This window comes from Aricia agestis, chromosome 6, assembly GCF_905147365.1.
Source record: "Aricia agestis chromosome 6, ilAriAges1.1, whole genome shotgun sequence".
NCBI classification, from domain to species: Eukaryota; Metazoa; Arthropoda; class Insecta; order Lepidoptera; family Lycaenidae; genus Aricia; species Aricia agestis.
In genome coordinates, this window is record NC_056411.1 from 15,681,457 (window position 1) to 15,698,821 (window position 17,365).

The window sequence follows — 17,365 nt, forward strand, 5'->3', positions numbered from 1 at the left end:
TCTCCTCGTACGAAGCACCGTTTTTGATGAGTAAGCAAAAAACTAAAAAACGGGACCTTATTTGCTGACCTCGGGCTCACCTCGGAGGGGTCAGGACTTTTAGTATGTTTATCTCCTAACTACTCTAAACAAAGTACCAATGTTAAAATTTCTGCTTTCGACTTTTCCATTTTGGGCATTCGTTTACTAGGCTAATTTAATACTAAATCCTAAATCATAATAAAGTGTTCGCATGTTATTTTTGTTCAACATTATGTTAAAACAGTATAATATTGTTTAAAACAGTATAGTTGGCAACCCTACTTCAAGGTCATATCTGAGAGGATAAAAAAGCCACTCACCTGAGTCCCAGCCCAGCTTTATCTTTGAACAGCAGAGGTGTAGTAAAGCCGTGCTTCTGGAGGTAGGCGATGGTCAGGTCACCGCCCTGCATCTCGATGACCGCTCCCGTGTGCTCGAAGCGCGCGCTCTCCAGCTTGTCAGCGAGAGAGAACCCGCGCCCACCCTCCACTTCATCGTCGCCGAGCGCCCACTCGTCCGAGTACAGCTTGCGTTGCTTGCGCTCCCGCTGCGAAGGAAAGAGAAAATAACAATGTCTCCGGTAGGCAGTAGCGGCTAAGGGGGAGCGACGCTGGGCGACCGCCCAGGGCGCTTAAAAGGGGCGCCTATTTTTAACCGACTTCCAAAAAACGAGGAGGTTATAATATGTTCGGCTGTGGATATATATTTTTTTTCAGCACTACTAGCACCCTGAGCGCCGAAGAATTCTCGCCCAGGGCGCTGGTAGTGCTAAAACCGGCACTGCCAGTAGGCTTAGCATGGCCACCATAGAAAGATATATTCTTACGATAAAAAGAAAGTTTGTACGCAAAACCTGTAAGAGTTTTTATTTTATCGAATTTCTACTGTGGCCATCATGTGGCTCTGCTGAGCCTGCAGAAAGGAAGTTGTCTGAAGGTGAACACCAAATGAATCGAATTCCCAGAAGGCCTTACTGGAACTGGGGTCCTGCCAGATTCGACCGATTAAGTTAATAAAATAAAGAAATACCGGTAAAAAATAAGTGTTCCCAAAATTTTAGCTTGATAGCATTTGTATTTTTTTTTGTTATGCGCCTTCAAAGTTGGATATTCAAGTCAAATTTTTTTTCAATTAAATTTCTTAATATTTGTATACAATTCGATAACTTATGCAATTAAAAGCAACATTTGTTATGAAACCACTTTTATAAACGCAATATTTAATATACCTGTCGAACAAAGTTGTCTCCCGATGCGTACAAACTACGAAAGACTGACGTCATACTTTCGTAGCACTTTGTATGGAGCGTTTCGGGTAGGTCTTTTTTATGAGATATTTGAATTGTCATATCTTGGTGAATTTTTAAGCTATCAGAGTCATTCTTTCAACGATGTTTCTATTTTAAAGTGTCTTTACTAATTACCGATAAGAAAAAAAAATAGTCATCATGCCTATTGTGCGAGGTTTCATAGCATTTCACAATATAAAGAATTCTAAAATTTGTTTCTTTCAGCTCATTGTATTCTTTCCGCTCAGATAAGCGTGCGTTCACCTTAATTCTACCCCATTAATAGTCAAGAGCGTTCAGTTCATACTACTTCATACATTGTGTCCACTTGCACCTTCATTACCTACAGTTTCCCATATTCATTGGCGACGACTTGAGATTAAATAATTGATTATAGTGAGGGAGCCCTAGAACATTTTTTTTTTTTTGTGATTACTAACAAGCTAATTTTTTGTGAGTCGCTACATTTTGATAGGACACATTTTTATTTTTGAAAAATCTCGAAAGTGGGACAGAGATAGAAAGGATTTCATACTTTGACTTGATGGTCCTAAAATATGGATTGTTTTATTTGTAGGACAAGGTTACTCTGAAATTATATAACTATTAACCTACAAATATACTTACAAAAATGCAGCAGCAATCAACAAAACTTGGTTGACTACTGTACCCTAAAACGGAACCCTAACCAGCTGATTTTTGGTATATTTGTAGGTTAATCTTATATATAAAATTCTCGTGTCACAATGTTAGTCCGCGTATTCCTCCGAAACGGCTTTACTGATTTTAACCAAATTTTATATGCATATTCAGTGGGTTTGAGTATCGGCTACTGGGTACTTTTTATATTGATAAGTGCATTTGTTGAATAAGTTATAGTAAATTATTACAACTAGAGACTGACGGCGACCATTGTTTGCGCGACGGGATAGCGATGGACGTTGCCATGGTGACATACTTATTTAGTCACTTCACTAAAATAATACGGGCGAAATACTTTATATGGCAAAGAAACGTTTGCCGGGACAGCTAGTAGTTATTATAATTTAAGAGTAACCTTGTCCTACAAATAAAACAATCCATATTTTAGGACCATCGAGTCAAAGTATGAAATCCTTTCTATCTGGGCGATTCCATTATCGCGGGTGCAACATTTTGACGCACTTAAAGCGTCCTACTGACAAAATAAAACATATTTATTAATAAATTATCTTCTGAAGGGATACATTTTAACTAGTTAAATCATGATTTGTAAATGAAAACTATAATTAAATCTAAGAAAAGCCACAAAATATGTTTGAAGTACTATCGCGGGTGCAACCAAATCGGCCCTCCACTAACAACTCGGACGAGTTCATTTGAGAATACTGTTAATTGTGAAACTTTTAGTAATTTATTAACCCATATTTCAAAAGTGTATAAGACAAAGAAATGATGTAACTAGATACAATTAATTTAATTTATTAGTACTCGGAATTATTAACAATTTCCACGATCGCGGGTGCAACATCAGAATATCGCGGATGCAACAAGTCTAAAGAAATTGAATTTACTCATAAGTCTGCGACTAATTTCTACATTTTTGATATGCAATACATAATATTATTAGTAAGTTGTAATAATACTACTTAAAATTTTGTTATTTTTTAAGTATCAGTCATTTATCGATCTGAGAAAATAAATCGTCTAAATCACTAAAACAATTTAATAATGTAAATTAGGCAAACGTTTTTCGATGTATTGCTATAAAACCGAACTACAGCAAACATTAAATTAAAAATTAATATCTATAATTTAAAAGAATATGGGAAAATGATAAGTAAAAATATTTTTTCAAAGAAAAATATTAAATTATATGATTTTTTTATGTCATTTGTAGCATGTCTTCTAAAATGTTTAAAAATAAAACAAGATTAATCATCATTTGAATCATCAGACCCCCTACCATGAGCTCTTATAGCAGTATTACTTTAATATTACTTTTGGATTTCGTATAAGCAAACATGATCTCTATTTATATAAACATAAGTATGGTATTTGTTTGTACCAAATCTGAAAGTAATATTAAAGTAATACTGCTATAAGAGCTCATGGTAGGGGGGCTGTTATGTAATACATGAAATATATCTAAAAATATAAAACACGATGTGACTCTATTGAATTTTTTATAAATCTTGTAATTACATGAAAAGTATTGATAACAAATATAATTTAACGTTATTGTTTACCTTAATAATATTAAATATGACGAAAATTACTATAATAGTCAAAAAATAAATTGTTGCTTTTGCAATTATACTGCTTCGATCGCGGGTGCAAACACTTTTAAGGTACTGTTTTTTCATTAAAAACCGTAAAATAGTTTATTCCAATGATTAATTCCTATTTCCCTGTCAATTCTTCTTACTTTTACAAAGTTTCAAATTATTAACAATTTATTTTAGCGAGAAAACTAAACATTTGTACTTTTTTTATCGCGGGTGCAACAATTGCAACTTTTGTTTAGCAATGTATGAAAACTAATTCAAAATTGTTGATTTTTTTTGCTCAGATATATAAACTTATGTTATACAGTCAATATTATGTAGTGAAATTCAACTTCGAGCTAGTGATTTGTAGTAAAAAATAATCATGTGTGGCATAAGCAGTTTTTCTCGCGCCATTAGATGATATCACTTCAGAATGTTATAAATCATTCAAATTTAAATTTTTACTGATAAAAGTTCTTTTGCTAGTAAATATACATCTTTTTATTTATAATTCAATAAAAAAATGTAACAAATGCTGTAATTTAAAAATTCGTGTCAAGGGTCGTCTCTAGCGGAATCGCCCATCTCTGTTAGCTACCACTTTCGAGATTTTTCGAAAATAAAAATGTTGTTTGTCTTATCAAAATGTTTGCTTGTTACTTGTTAGTAATCACAAAAAAATTGGTTCTAGGGCTTCCGTACTATTAAATTCTTAAGTTCTGCAAGTAACTTTTTAACATTGATAATAATTAACCTACAATCAAGAGCTAGGAAAATATCTGAAATTTCTAAAATATTTGTAATAAATACAAAATCCCTTATCCGTTTGGCATATATTTGTCTATCAAATATTTACACAGCGGATATCTCATTCACAGTAACTATCCATGTCTGCCAAGTGACAGTTCCAACCTACGAATAATAAAAACTAAGGAAACACAACTCCCATACTATTACCGTTTTAAATTTGGTTCCTTTTGATCTGTCATGTAACGTCAGCCTAGTACCGCTCAAGGCCACCTAAATATTGCAAATGTATTGAAAAGTGTACCTAAGGTACACTTTTTTGACAAGTATTGTGGTGCATGTTTTTTGACGGAGTTACTTTTCCTTAGTTTTTATTATTCGTAGGTTCCAACGTACCTATGGGAAAAGTTAGATTTTTCAAAAAATTATGTATGTGGCCTACAGTTGCAAACTTAATAGTATAATTTTTTAATTATCTTAATAAATAAATAATATTAACAATTAATAATAATTTTACACCATAATATCAATCTTTGGCTTTTAGCTTCAGGCTGAGTAACAACTGGGACTTTGACGTGGGAGAGCCATGCTTCGGCACGAATGGGCCGGCTCGACCGGAGAAATACCACGTCCTCACAGAAAACCGCTAGCGCTAGTGCTGTGTTTCGCCGGGTGAGTGAGTTTACCGGAGGCCCAATCCCCTACCCTATTCCTTCCCTACCCTCCCTTATTCCGTTCCCTTTCCATCCCTACCTTCCCCTATTATCCTATTCCCTCTTAAAAGGCCGGCAACGCACCTGCAGCTCTTCTGCTGCGAGTGTCCATGGGCGACGGAAGTTGCTTTCCATCAGTTGAACCGTTTGCTCGTTTGCCCCCTTATTTCATAAAAAAAAAAAAACTATGTTTGGGACCGGACAATGGAGAATCAGCTGTAGCTTACTAATCTTAGAAGTTAGTTACAAAGAAATCATCTTTAGGCAATGGGTACCTTACTGGATGACCCAACTGACAATAATTACAAATGCGAAAGTGTGTTTGTCTGTTATAGCTCTTCACGCCCAAACCGCTGAACCAATTTTGCTGAAATTTGCTATGGAGATACTTTAGTCCCGGAAAAGGACAAACTTATACTTTTTATCCTGGAAAAATTGTACGGTTACAGCGCAGTAAACGAATTTTGGCGCGCGACGGAGTTGCGGGCGTCATCTAGTACTTAATATTTTGGGAATCATTTTATGAATTTCATATAAGGGGGCGTCCACAAATTACGTGAGGTGTTTAGGGGGGGGAGGGGGTCGGGTGAAATCTCATATAATCTCACGTTGGGGAGAGGGGGGCGGGGTCTCGGCAAATCTCAAGTAATTTTTTTTTGTCAACAAAATAATACTATTTTGGTCCATTTCATCCAGATTGTTTAAATCTTAAGCATGCATGCATGCATGCATTTAAACGTAAGCGTAATCGTTATAACCAGAGGTCAAAAATTCAAAAAAATACCTCACGTAATTTGTGGACGCCCCTAAGGTCATAGACAAAGCAATAGTAACAACTCTTTGGTTGTCAGTTCTGCGGGGCTAAAATGGTCGCTTTGAAGAATCATGATATGAATCATAATATGATTCATTTTTCTAAAATCGCAAAATGCAACTCTGCTTGCAATTCATTTCTGTATTTTTGTACTGTTTTGACATTTGTCAGTTTGACAGTTTTGACAATTCATTTGCTGAATTGATTGAGAGGAATTGCTAAATGTGACCATTTTAGCCCCGCTGATGAATAAGCTATCACCATTCACCATAATATAGGCACAATATAGGTTTCAGATACATTTACATGTACATAATATTTGGAATTCTATTTTTGAATGACCATAAAATTGTAATGTTTATTTTTGCTAGTCAGACAAATTATTACTTATCCTATCAAATGTAGCACATTTTTTTGGTAATAAAATAATCAATTATCGTGTACAAACTATTAATTAATATTATGTCCTTAGTATCGTTAAATGATAACACCCATAATATTATATTGAGGACATGTGAACAAAAGAAATAGATTTCACTACTGACAGGTGATTCAAGGACACTGCAATGAGTATCGGTAACAAGTTGCACGAAACGCATAGAGCTCTTTTTTATTTCTTTAGGAGAATATTTTGCAACAGCCCATTAGGATGTTAAGTGTTTCATAGTTAGCGTGGGGACGGAGCGTATGTGTGACCATCCTCCTCGTGTTATTGTTCGAGATATTGTTGTTTGAAGTAATAAACTAGATTACGAGCGAAGCGGCTCTCGACGTGTGGTCGACGGCGCACACTCGTGGCCGCCGCGCGCCTGCCCTCCGCCGGCCGCGGGAGGGATCCGCCTGTCGCCTCCGTCCCTCTGTCCCTGCCAGATGCCCCAAACCTATGCTCCGAGGATGACGTGCGCTCGCCGCTCCCATGTTTCGTCACCGATCATCGCTACTGGATCGTGATGTTGCGATCTCAGTAACTATTATAGGTTTTGACACCTCCTCGCATGTGCGACTGCTTACGGCCACCTCGCTTTACTCGTCCGCGGCGTGATAACAAAAAACTCGCGACCGATGACCCTCTACGCCTAATATAATTTCCGATGTACGGTACGAGCGATTTGTATTTTTTTTTTCGACGTACCTATTTGATTATTCACGTAAATCGATACACGATGCAGCGATGCACCATTTCATGTTTACGTGATCCCAGATAAAGCCACCATGGCGTCACCCGGGACTAAATACGTAAAAATATCACAATAAACACTCACCAACTGCCTCGGAACTTGTTTTTTATTATTCGGCAGTGTTTCCGACATGTTTCTATTAGTCAGAAACACTGCACCACAAGAATAACACTATTTTACGTAAATATTTTACACAGAGCACGAGAAAAAGTAACGCAATCCACCATTTGCTCTAGACGTCACTGCTGCCAACACAACAAATTGCAATCACTCCGACAGAAATCTCAATGTTGGCACAATGTGTGACACCGCATTGGTCTATATTTTCCACACAAAAAAGCGGCAAATTTTAATTTGTAATCAAAGGGTCAGAAAAATAATTTTCAAAGTACATACTGTGAAAAGAATGTTAAATCAGACTAAATACTATAATTATGATGGCTTGATAGATAGAAAATTTAACATAGCTGTTAATGTTTTTCACAGAAACATAAAATGTGGGTTGGATGTAAAAATATTACATTATTTAATGATTTCTTAGGTTTACGCAGTGTTTGAACCTTGCAATGTAATATTACATTATTTGTAAAAAAAGAGGCGCCATTTCTTTTTTTTTTTGGATTTTGGATAAATTCAATTTTTGACAGATTTTTGCCGTGTGTCCAGTGGTTAACTAGATGGCGTAACGATAGACACTTCTAGATTTTCTATAGGTTCCTCACCGATCTGAAATTATCTGCAGGTTGGCACTTGGCATCACTGACTACATATGGGTTGTGTTTCCAAAAAATATCAGTGTACTGTCAAGTGTGACATAAATGAAATTAATATCCTAAACCTAAACGATCATTGGCCTAAGCGATTAGGCCAGTACACTAGTAATAGTTTAGGAACACGCTGACATAATAAAAACTTGTCAAACTGAAACTTTACAACCGAAAGAGTTTTGGCGGGCATGTCACTTTCAAACTTCTTCTACTTTTTAATGTTGGTGTGATTTTCATTATTTTTTCCCAAATTGTGGTTTTTGATATTCATTATTGGTAAAATATTAGCCATTAAATATCCGTTATCTTGCACAAGTGCAGGTAAGATGTTGTCAACCAAAATGTATAATTCCTGTGACATTTGGTGTGAATATCGGTAAATAGGGCTATTTCTTCCGTGAATTTTAGCTAAAACATCGTTATAATAACATCGTTATAATATTATTGCGTCTTTTTCAAATTGAAATGTATCAAGTTTTACATTCTTTTGCCCAGTTTTGTAGCAACCATTGATGGTATTCCCTGGTATTACCGATAGTTGTCTACCCAATGGGTAGTACCCATACGCCGTCTAGTTACTAATGGAAACTGTTTGACAATCAAATTAAAAAAATAGGAAAATCCCTCATTACCTACCTGCATAGAACTTGACGCAAGAAGATTAATAATATACATAGACCTGCCATCTTAATATGAGTGTAAACTGTAAAGCATTTTTGAGTCAGGATAAGGTTAGAGGAAGTGCTAAAATAAATAACAAATCTTTTATTATTTTCAACTTGTGCCTGCTGTTGTGACTTGTTTTTAGATACTATAATAAATATCTGAAGCAAAGGCAAATGTAGAAAGCTTTCTCTTTAGAATTTTTATCGTGGAAATTATATTCTGTTACTGGTATCACTAACCGAAAGTAATGTCAGTTGTTTTCTATTTGACACTAGATGGCGTTATAACGTTATTTTTATAATTTTAGTTAGGTACCGATGAAAATAAGATATTAAATTATACTTAAATAATTGGTCAAGTGCGAGTCGGATTCGCGCATGAAGGGTTCCGTACCATTATATAGCAAAATTAGGTCAAAAATTGTGTTTTTAGTTTGAGAGCCCTCTTTAAATTTTATTTTAATTATTATTATTATTAAAAATTAAAGTACACATATAAATAAGGACTTTGTGAAAAATTCAAATAAGTATCTAAGTAACCCTCAACACGACCGTAGCTAAGGGGCAATGCCCTACCTTAAAAATTACAAAAACCCAAGAAAATCAATCACTTATGATTTTTTTTTACTTCCGCCCTACCTGTAACCAATGCTGCCCTGCCTCAAATCTGACTCTAGCTACAGCCCTCACCCTCAATCCTGTTGGCTGTTGCCATTATTGATATAGAGCAAAAAAGGCCAAAAAATCTGGTTTGTTGTATATGAGCCCCTTACATATTTCGTTTTTAGTATTTGTTGTTAAAGCGGCAACAGATAATTATAGTTAGTTACATAATCTGTGAAAATTTCATCTCTCTAGCTATTACCGTTCTTGAGTTACAGCCTAGAGACGCAGAGACAGACAGACAGACAGACAGACAGACAGACAGACGGACGGACAGACGGATAGACGGACAGGATGGATGGCCAAAATATAACATTTGTTGTTTGGGATTGTATCCTTAAATGCTTAATTTATATTGTTTTTAGTATTTTTTATTAAAGAGGCAACAAAATCACATAATCTGAGAATTTCAACTCTCTAGCATAGAGAATATAATATGCCATCTATGACCTGCAGTCCATGGCCAGAATAAATACGAGGTAAGCCGTAAGACCCTTAACTGCCTAAAAGTCAATACTTTTTTTAAAGACCAGACCACCTCAAGTCCTGGTAGGGGTCTGATCTGGTAGGCCTCTGTTCTTGGCCTTCTTCTGTGGAACATCGGCATCGACCATTGCATCCTGCGAACGGCCCACCTCTGTGGGCTGCGTTTGGTCTGCTATCCAGACGACACATACATGCTGGCCCACGGAGACATATTATGTTTGAGGAGATAATACACCTGGCGAAAGTGGGTGAGTCTCAGGTTGTGGCGCTTAAAGAAGCGTTAGGGCTGCGAGTCGCAGTCGAAAAGACGTAGGTATGCCATGTTCTTCTATGGGTCTCGGAGGCACTGCCCCCGCAGAAGCATTACTGCGCATCGTAGAGATGTATAGGAGAGTGTGTCGATCGGCGTTGAAATGCAGTGCTTGGGTTTGGTCCTTGATTCTGAGGCGCCCTTACCTTCGGTCATTACCTGGACCATATAGACAGGAGGAAACCATCGCCTAGGTGCCACTACTACCTGAGAAAGACAATTGAGCGTTCGCGTTCTGCTTCGGCTGAGCAACGGGCTGAGTTTTGCGCCGTCCTTGGATTGGACCTTACTACTTATTGGGAGGCAGTAGATTATACCCTCTGCGAAACTGTAATGTTGCAAACGGAGGCTGCACAAAAGAGAGCGGGAAGCAAATAATTAATACGCAGATCCCATGAGAAGAAGGCACGGTGAGCGTAGGCTTCACGGCGCCCAGGGCGACCGCAAGGGCGGCATCAAGTCAAGAGTATATATTTTGCTTGTGATCTTGTGGCTTAGCGGCGAAATTGTGCTTACGTGCATACGCATATTAATCTAGCCTGACGTAAGTCGCGCGGCTCTCATTTTGGAGCCTATTTTGACGACAAAATAATATAATATTTATTTATGTGTTTTAAGATTCATTTCACGTTGAAAAAATATAAAGTATATATTTATGTATCGCAAAATCCGAGCCGCTCGTGGCGCGCCTTGCCATTAATTCGACAAATACATATAAGAAGAGCTAGTAGTTTTTTGAGGGAACAAATATAATGACCACCAAAAATGCACTGATACCCTAAACTCGTTTACCATAAAAAGATAATTAACACCAAAAAAATAAAGTCTAAAATTGCAATACTACCAGCTATTTTAGTCATGACAACACTTCAAATTGTAATCGAACACCAAATATAGTAAATGATCACCAAATAAAATAAATGATCACCAAATATAGCAAATGACCACCAAATATAGTAAATGATCACCAAATATAGTAAATGATCACTAAATATAGTAAATGATCAAATATAGTAAATGATCACCAAATCCTTGTGAGGAAATCAATGCGATATTTCTGCCCAAATAAATCACTACGATTAACAAAACATGTAAGCATATTTATAACATTAGCAAAATAGTCGGCTAATTGTGAGTCGAACATGGAGGGTTCCGTACCATTATAGAACAAAATTAGACCTGAAATTGTGTTTTTGTATGGGAGCCCCTTTTAAATTATTTTTCTATTATTATTATTATTACCTAATTATTGAAGTTAACATAATATAATCAAGGTCTTTGCGAAAATATCAACGTGCCTACCTGTTGCCATTATTAGATGTCGAGCAAAAAAGGCCAAAAATAACGTTTGTTGTATGGGAGCCCCCCTTAAATAATCATTTTATTTTGTTTTAGTACTGGTTGTTATAGCGGCAACAAATACATTGCACAATCTGTGAAATTTTTAGTAGTCTAGCTGGAGTGGTTCTTGAGATACAGCCTAGGCCCTAGACACAGTATATCAATATTAGTCCTAGAGAAAGACAGACGGACGGACAGACGGACAGACATCGAAGTCTCAGTAATAGAGTCCCGTTTTTAGGGTTCCGTACCCAAAGGGTACAATCGGGACTCTTTTACTAAGACTTCGATGTCTGTCTGTCCGTCTATCTGTCTTCTTCTCTTTAATAGGATATTTGCTAAATAAAAATATATTTGGTTAAAATTTTACATTAAAATGCTAATGTATAATGTTGGTGATCATTTACTACTTTTGGTTTAAGTAACAATAATTTATTTGGAGTCATTTTGCATAAATAGGATAGCGAAATAATAAATCTTTGATGATCATTTTACATTAAAATGCTAGTATAATGTTGGTGATCATTTACTAATTTTGGTGATCTTTTTACTTTAAAATGCTAGTATAATGTTGGTGATCATTTACTAATTTTGGTGATCATTTACTTTTTTGGTGATCATTTACTATTTTTGGCTTTAAGATGTTAAATCTTTGGTTATCATTTTACATTAAAATGGTGGTCTGTATTTTGGTGATCGTTTACTATTTTTGTCTGTGAAATGTTACTATTTCTGGTGATCAGTTAATTATAAGCCATTTTTAAATATACGTCATAAATGGTAAACCTTAAACTAACTTTCATTAAAGGAGAGAGCACACTGAGACGGCACGTGCCGGGGCTCAGCGTGCCTGGGCTCATTGCAAAAATCCGCCTCCATACAATTTGTATGGAAGCGGAAAAGTGTGCGATACGCGCATCCGCTTCCATGTAACAAATTGTATGGAGATTGGAGGCGGATTTTGCGATGAGGCCCGGCACGGCCCGTCTCAGTGTGCTCACTCCTTAAATCAACTGAAATATAAAAATAAATCAAAAACCTTTTAATTTAATAAAAATAAACCTTATTTCTGCTGCGGAATCCTTCATGGGCGAGTCCAACTCGCACTTGGCGCGTCCGAAACTCCATAGTTGCTACTCATCTTTGCTGCCTGGTCGTTCTTACCTCTACAGGGGTATAGGGAAACTTTTAACTTTTATAAAATTACGAGTCTGGCTGCAGCTGGCTCTTACTCTGTATTATTTATGGATGTCGAAATAATTTGAAGATTATTTTGATATTAGTTCTCACTCAATATAAATACGAATATTAAATAGGAATCACCCATTAAGAAGGCGACTACCCCCAAAAATCAAACATCGTCCTTCTCTCTTCACACTCACGCCCGTCTTTCATATGCCAGGCGAAAAAGAACGACGCGTATCAATCGCCAAATTATACTCCACTCGGGCTAACTTGAAACAACGAAGTGTCATATATTGTCAATCGTGGTTTTATAAGGACAAGTTTTTGACAGGGAGTCAATGACCGCTAGCGACAAGTTAGCCCGAGTGGAGTATAGTTTTTTCTCAATAACTCGATAAATATACAACATTTTAAAAATCCGCTAGGTCGATCTCTCAATGATACAATTTTATACAATGTGTTAAAATATTAACTTATTTCAATGCACGGTTATGGCAATAAATAGTATTCGCTTGAAAAATCGTCTGCACGCTAAATGGAAACGTACACGCTGTGAGCTCACCTACTCTGACTTTAGATCCTTGCGATCATAACTAAAAATCGATATTCAAGCCGCGTATCACTCACACTGCTCTTCTATTGAGGGCAGATTGTTCAAAAATCCCAAGCAGTTCTGGCAGCACATAACCAACCTTAAATCAAAAGGAGGTTTCGAACCAATAGTGTCATTTGAGGGCGCCTGCTACTCCGGAACGAAAAGTGCTGAAGCATTTGCCCATTACTTTTAAGGAGGTAAGGTAAGAGAAGCATGGAGACTAGACTGAAAATAAATTTACTTAATAGGAAAAAAATATGAAAAATAAAAATAAGAGGAAAGATAGTTTCAGCATGGAAGAAGAATGGATAGAATCTTTATTGCAATCAAGACATGTGGTAAGATATTCCATGTGTTTTGTTTACTTTCGGTTTATAATTATTGATACGTTTTTGAAACACGCACGACGTCATTTTCAATTTATTTAGGTAAGAAAAGACGCGGCACGTTCGTGACTGCGCTCGATTCAGACTAAACAACAGACGGCCCAATTGGGCCGTATTTGAAGCTTCACAACGCGCGCGGTAGTAACATAATAATTATATGGTTTGAGTATTTCATTATTGGTAGTACCTATCTAATTTAAGGAAATGAAACAATTCGAGGCTTATTTTCAAGTATAAAAATGAATTATAAAATCGACACTTTAGGGTTAGTCCCCTTAACTATGGTCCTGTCAGACTTCAGAGATAATATTATAACTTTGAACAAACTTACCGTACTTATTACGTCTTGTGAGTTGTGATAGAGCCAATAACCACGATAGCAGGTGTTAATACTTAATTGTTAGCACAGCTCGGTTAGCTCGGAGTTCATCGAAGGTAAACATCTGTACTGTCACTACTGTGTGTTTGTAGTCTATACCAGGGGTTCCCAAACTGTGCGCCGCGGCGCCCTGGTGCGCCGTGGAACGGCTAGAGGGGCGCCGCGCCGTGAGTCGATCCTCCATCATTATCCATAACCACAAATATTACAAAATAAAATTCTTATATGAAAAATTATACATTAAGCAGGCAGCTGATTACATATTTGTTTATTATTATTTACCTGCTTAACCTAACTATAATAATTATAAAAGGTGTTTATTTTTGTATCTTTTTGTAATTGCTAGCTAGAGTAGGGCATCGCGCCGTCCGCGTCACGGCGACGATTGACTTGTAAGTGCGCCGCAGGCTGAAAAAGATTGGGAACCCCCGCTCTATACTCTACCGACTTCAGTATTGTACGTGGGGAAAAATGAAAGTAATGTCAGTCATTGGACAAACCACAAAAACACAATATTTAAGTATAATAATTAATAAAGGTTGCTTTAAAAACTGCCTGTTTTTAAAGAAATAGAACGCCTGATCATAAAGAAAAACAGGTAGTTTTTATAAGCAACCTTAATAAATATAGTGTTTTTGTGCTCTGTTCAATGACTAGGAGATAGTAGACACTGTCCACATGGGTGCCGGTAGAAATAGTAATTTTCAAGGGTGCAGATTTTAGTTTTCTTTCTTTTCTGTTTAACCCCCGACAAAAAAGAGGGGTGTTATAAGTTTGATTAATTTCTACGAACAACAGTCATCACTGTCTATTTACGTCAACAGAATACATAGTGCTGAAATATTACGAACTATCTTTGCACGGCATGGTACAATGATTTCCAATCGTTGATCCCGAGATTCCCAAGGGGTGCAAGCGCACCACCTGGCACCCGCTCTGCCGGCGCCCATGACTGTCCAATCACTAGTCATGTTCACCCTAATTAACCCATCAAGCCCCATAAGCTCACCGGTGAGCGAGACACAGTAGAATAACAATAGATTTCCAAGAATCCACGGTCGAAGAATTAAGAAATTAAATTCCTAATATACGAAATATTACATACATACGGGTGTAATTGATGACCTCCTTTTTTGAAGTCGGTAAACTACTGGACCAATTAATAATTATTATAGAGATAAGCACGGATATAGAGGACCCCGTATACCTCAGTGAAGAATAAATTAGGCTTAGGCTAAAAGAATAAGTACGGTTCCTTACGCCCCCCCCCCCCCCCCCCTCACTGGGTACGCCCATGAACGGAGTCACGTAAAATATGGTCACAATATAAACATGTTCCTAAAATGTTCTACAAAGCAACAACGCGTAATCATTATTTTAAACTTTGTATTTTCTAAGGCATTTGTATTTAATTTGTGTAGCTTTATGAAATAAAATATGGTAATAATACCTACAAGGTATAAGTTAAGTATAACAAAACTAAGTGATAATACTTTAGGGTGTATATGTGTACTTTAACTGGGGTAATTCAACAAACGTCAAGTCCACATTTACACTGCAAAAAAAATGCCTTCGAACTATATACAACATGCATAGCACAGAATCTCTAAGGGACATATTTAAAACAAAAAATCACCTTACACTGACCGGCATATACATCCTTGAATTATGTCTATTTGTTAAAAATAATATAGAATACTTTAGCTTCAAATCGGAAACAAACAGAATCTTACGCAATAAATATAAAAACATATCACTTCCAAAAATTAATAATATGAATTTCTACAAAAGTGCTTATATTTCTGCTATACGAGTTTAAAATCATTTACCTACAGAAATAAAAGAATTAAATGGACTTAAATTAAAAAATAAACTAACAAAATGGTTAATTGCAAAAGTACTCTATAATTTGGACGAATTTTTTAACGAAAAATGACCTATATAGTAATAAATAATTATAAGACGTATAATTTTAAAAGAGGTAAATGACAAATATTATAATTTTTGATTTTTTAAAATACTATATAACCCCTCACCAGTGGCATGCAAAATGGCAGATTTTGGCAAATCTGTGGCTCCCTGGGGGGGGGTTCCGCACAGTCCGAGGTATCTACACGACCAGCATACACTAAAACTGCAATTTCTTGTTCCTTGGTCTTGCAGGAGCCCATAAAAGGATCTAAATCATTTTTAATTAAATTTTCTACCTAGAAAATAGTACTTTTATGTTATATTTGACGGCAATAATGTTATACAGCTGGTATAATTACTGGTTACCAAAATGTTCAGTAGATTTTGGGTCATATTTTAATAATAAACCACTATGTAGCGAGCCAAGAGTATTTATTTATAACCTTATAGTACTACTTACAAAATAATATCACTCAAGTCATGACTCTCATACAAATATTTTATAAAATCAAAGATTTAAGTACAGAACAAAAATGGAGGCTGCCTTTCAAACAGCTTCAAGTAGGCTGTGTATTACATGATATCTTAAAGTAATTTCATACTCTAGGCGTTACAATACTACATAAACAATAAATTAAAGTTATTATCTGGGTGGTACAAGAGTATCAATATTGTAGGTTCAGTAGGTAAATAATATGTAGGAGTTACACAAAAAGATATCTGTTTTGTTCATGAAAAAACCTACTTTGATACTAATGCAATTTACAAAATAAGTACTAACTTTTATCCACAGAAGTTTGATTTTCTTATAATTATAATTAACAAACTACAAAATAAAATCCTCCAAATTACATGAATTAAAGGAAAACTGAGTAGAAACATGAAAAGAAAACTTGCAAAAATGCTAAAATTTTCATAAATGAGTGTAAGATTAGTATGGATAAGACCTTTTTCATCCAGTACTTGGATGCATTGTGCAAGCGTTTGACCATCGCAGACAAAAAAGAAAATTTGTGTAGTGTAAAAGTGTAACAAAAATAATTAGTGATAATACTTTAGGGTGTGTACGTGTTCCTTGTAGAGAGTTCACTGTGAAAGTAGCAGCGCTGAAAGACGAAATTCTTTTTCACTTTTGTATGGGCAAGGGAATGAGCATCACAAGTTTCCCAATCCAAAAGTGAAAAAAAAATTTGATCTTTCAGCGCTTCTACTTTCACAGTGAACTCCAACAACAAAATGATTCGGCTATTCCATGTTATGCGAACATTCTACTAGCGGCCATTAAAACTCAGAGGAGGCGTCTGTGAGGCCCCCCGATACGGGATGTCACCTGTCTGTGACAAAACCCTATTCGGGGCTCTAATCGGACGGTACTAGTTTTCGTCATTATTTAGAAATTAAAGAACGTTTTATTAGTGTTAGAGTTTAGTTAAACGAAACTACGTTAAATTATCATTACAGTAAAGTAATATGAACTGCATAAATATGTTATTTAATGCTTTAAAAGCCAAAATCATTGTGCGAGTAAGGGCCATGCACGGGTTAGATTACTTACATAATATGCACTTCCCAGTTCTTCTCAGCAAATAACTCTGTTTTATAACTTTTTAAAACTCTTTTAAACTGCGCTGTCCTTTCTCGTCGCGGCCGTTTTTTGAAGTGAGATT

General features: G+C 36.1%; 1 protein-coding gene across 2 annotated transcripts in view; it reads right to left on the reverse strand.

Moving 5' to 3' along the window:
• LOC121727660 (jmjC domain-containing histone demethylation protein 1) overlaps positions 1-7,238 on the reverse strand; it is a 58,741-nt gene extending 51,503 nt beyond the window's left edge. For both annotated transcript variants that reach the window (XM_042115622.1, XM_042115621.1), the window contains exons 1-2: positions 7,095-7,238; positions 342-568 (exon numbers count right to left, since the gene is read on the reverse strand). In XM_042115622.1, the coding sequence (XP_041971556.1) occupies positions 342-568; positions 7,095-7,142 (275 nt within the window). In that variant the 5' untranslated portion in view covers positions 7,143-7,238. The remainder of the gene's footprint in view (positions 1-341; positions 569-7,094) is intronic.
• Positions 7,239-17,365: the final 10,127 nt, after the last annotated feature.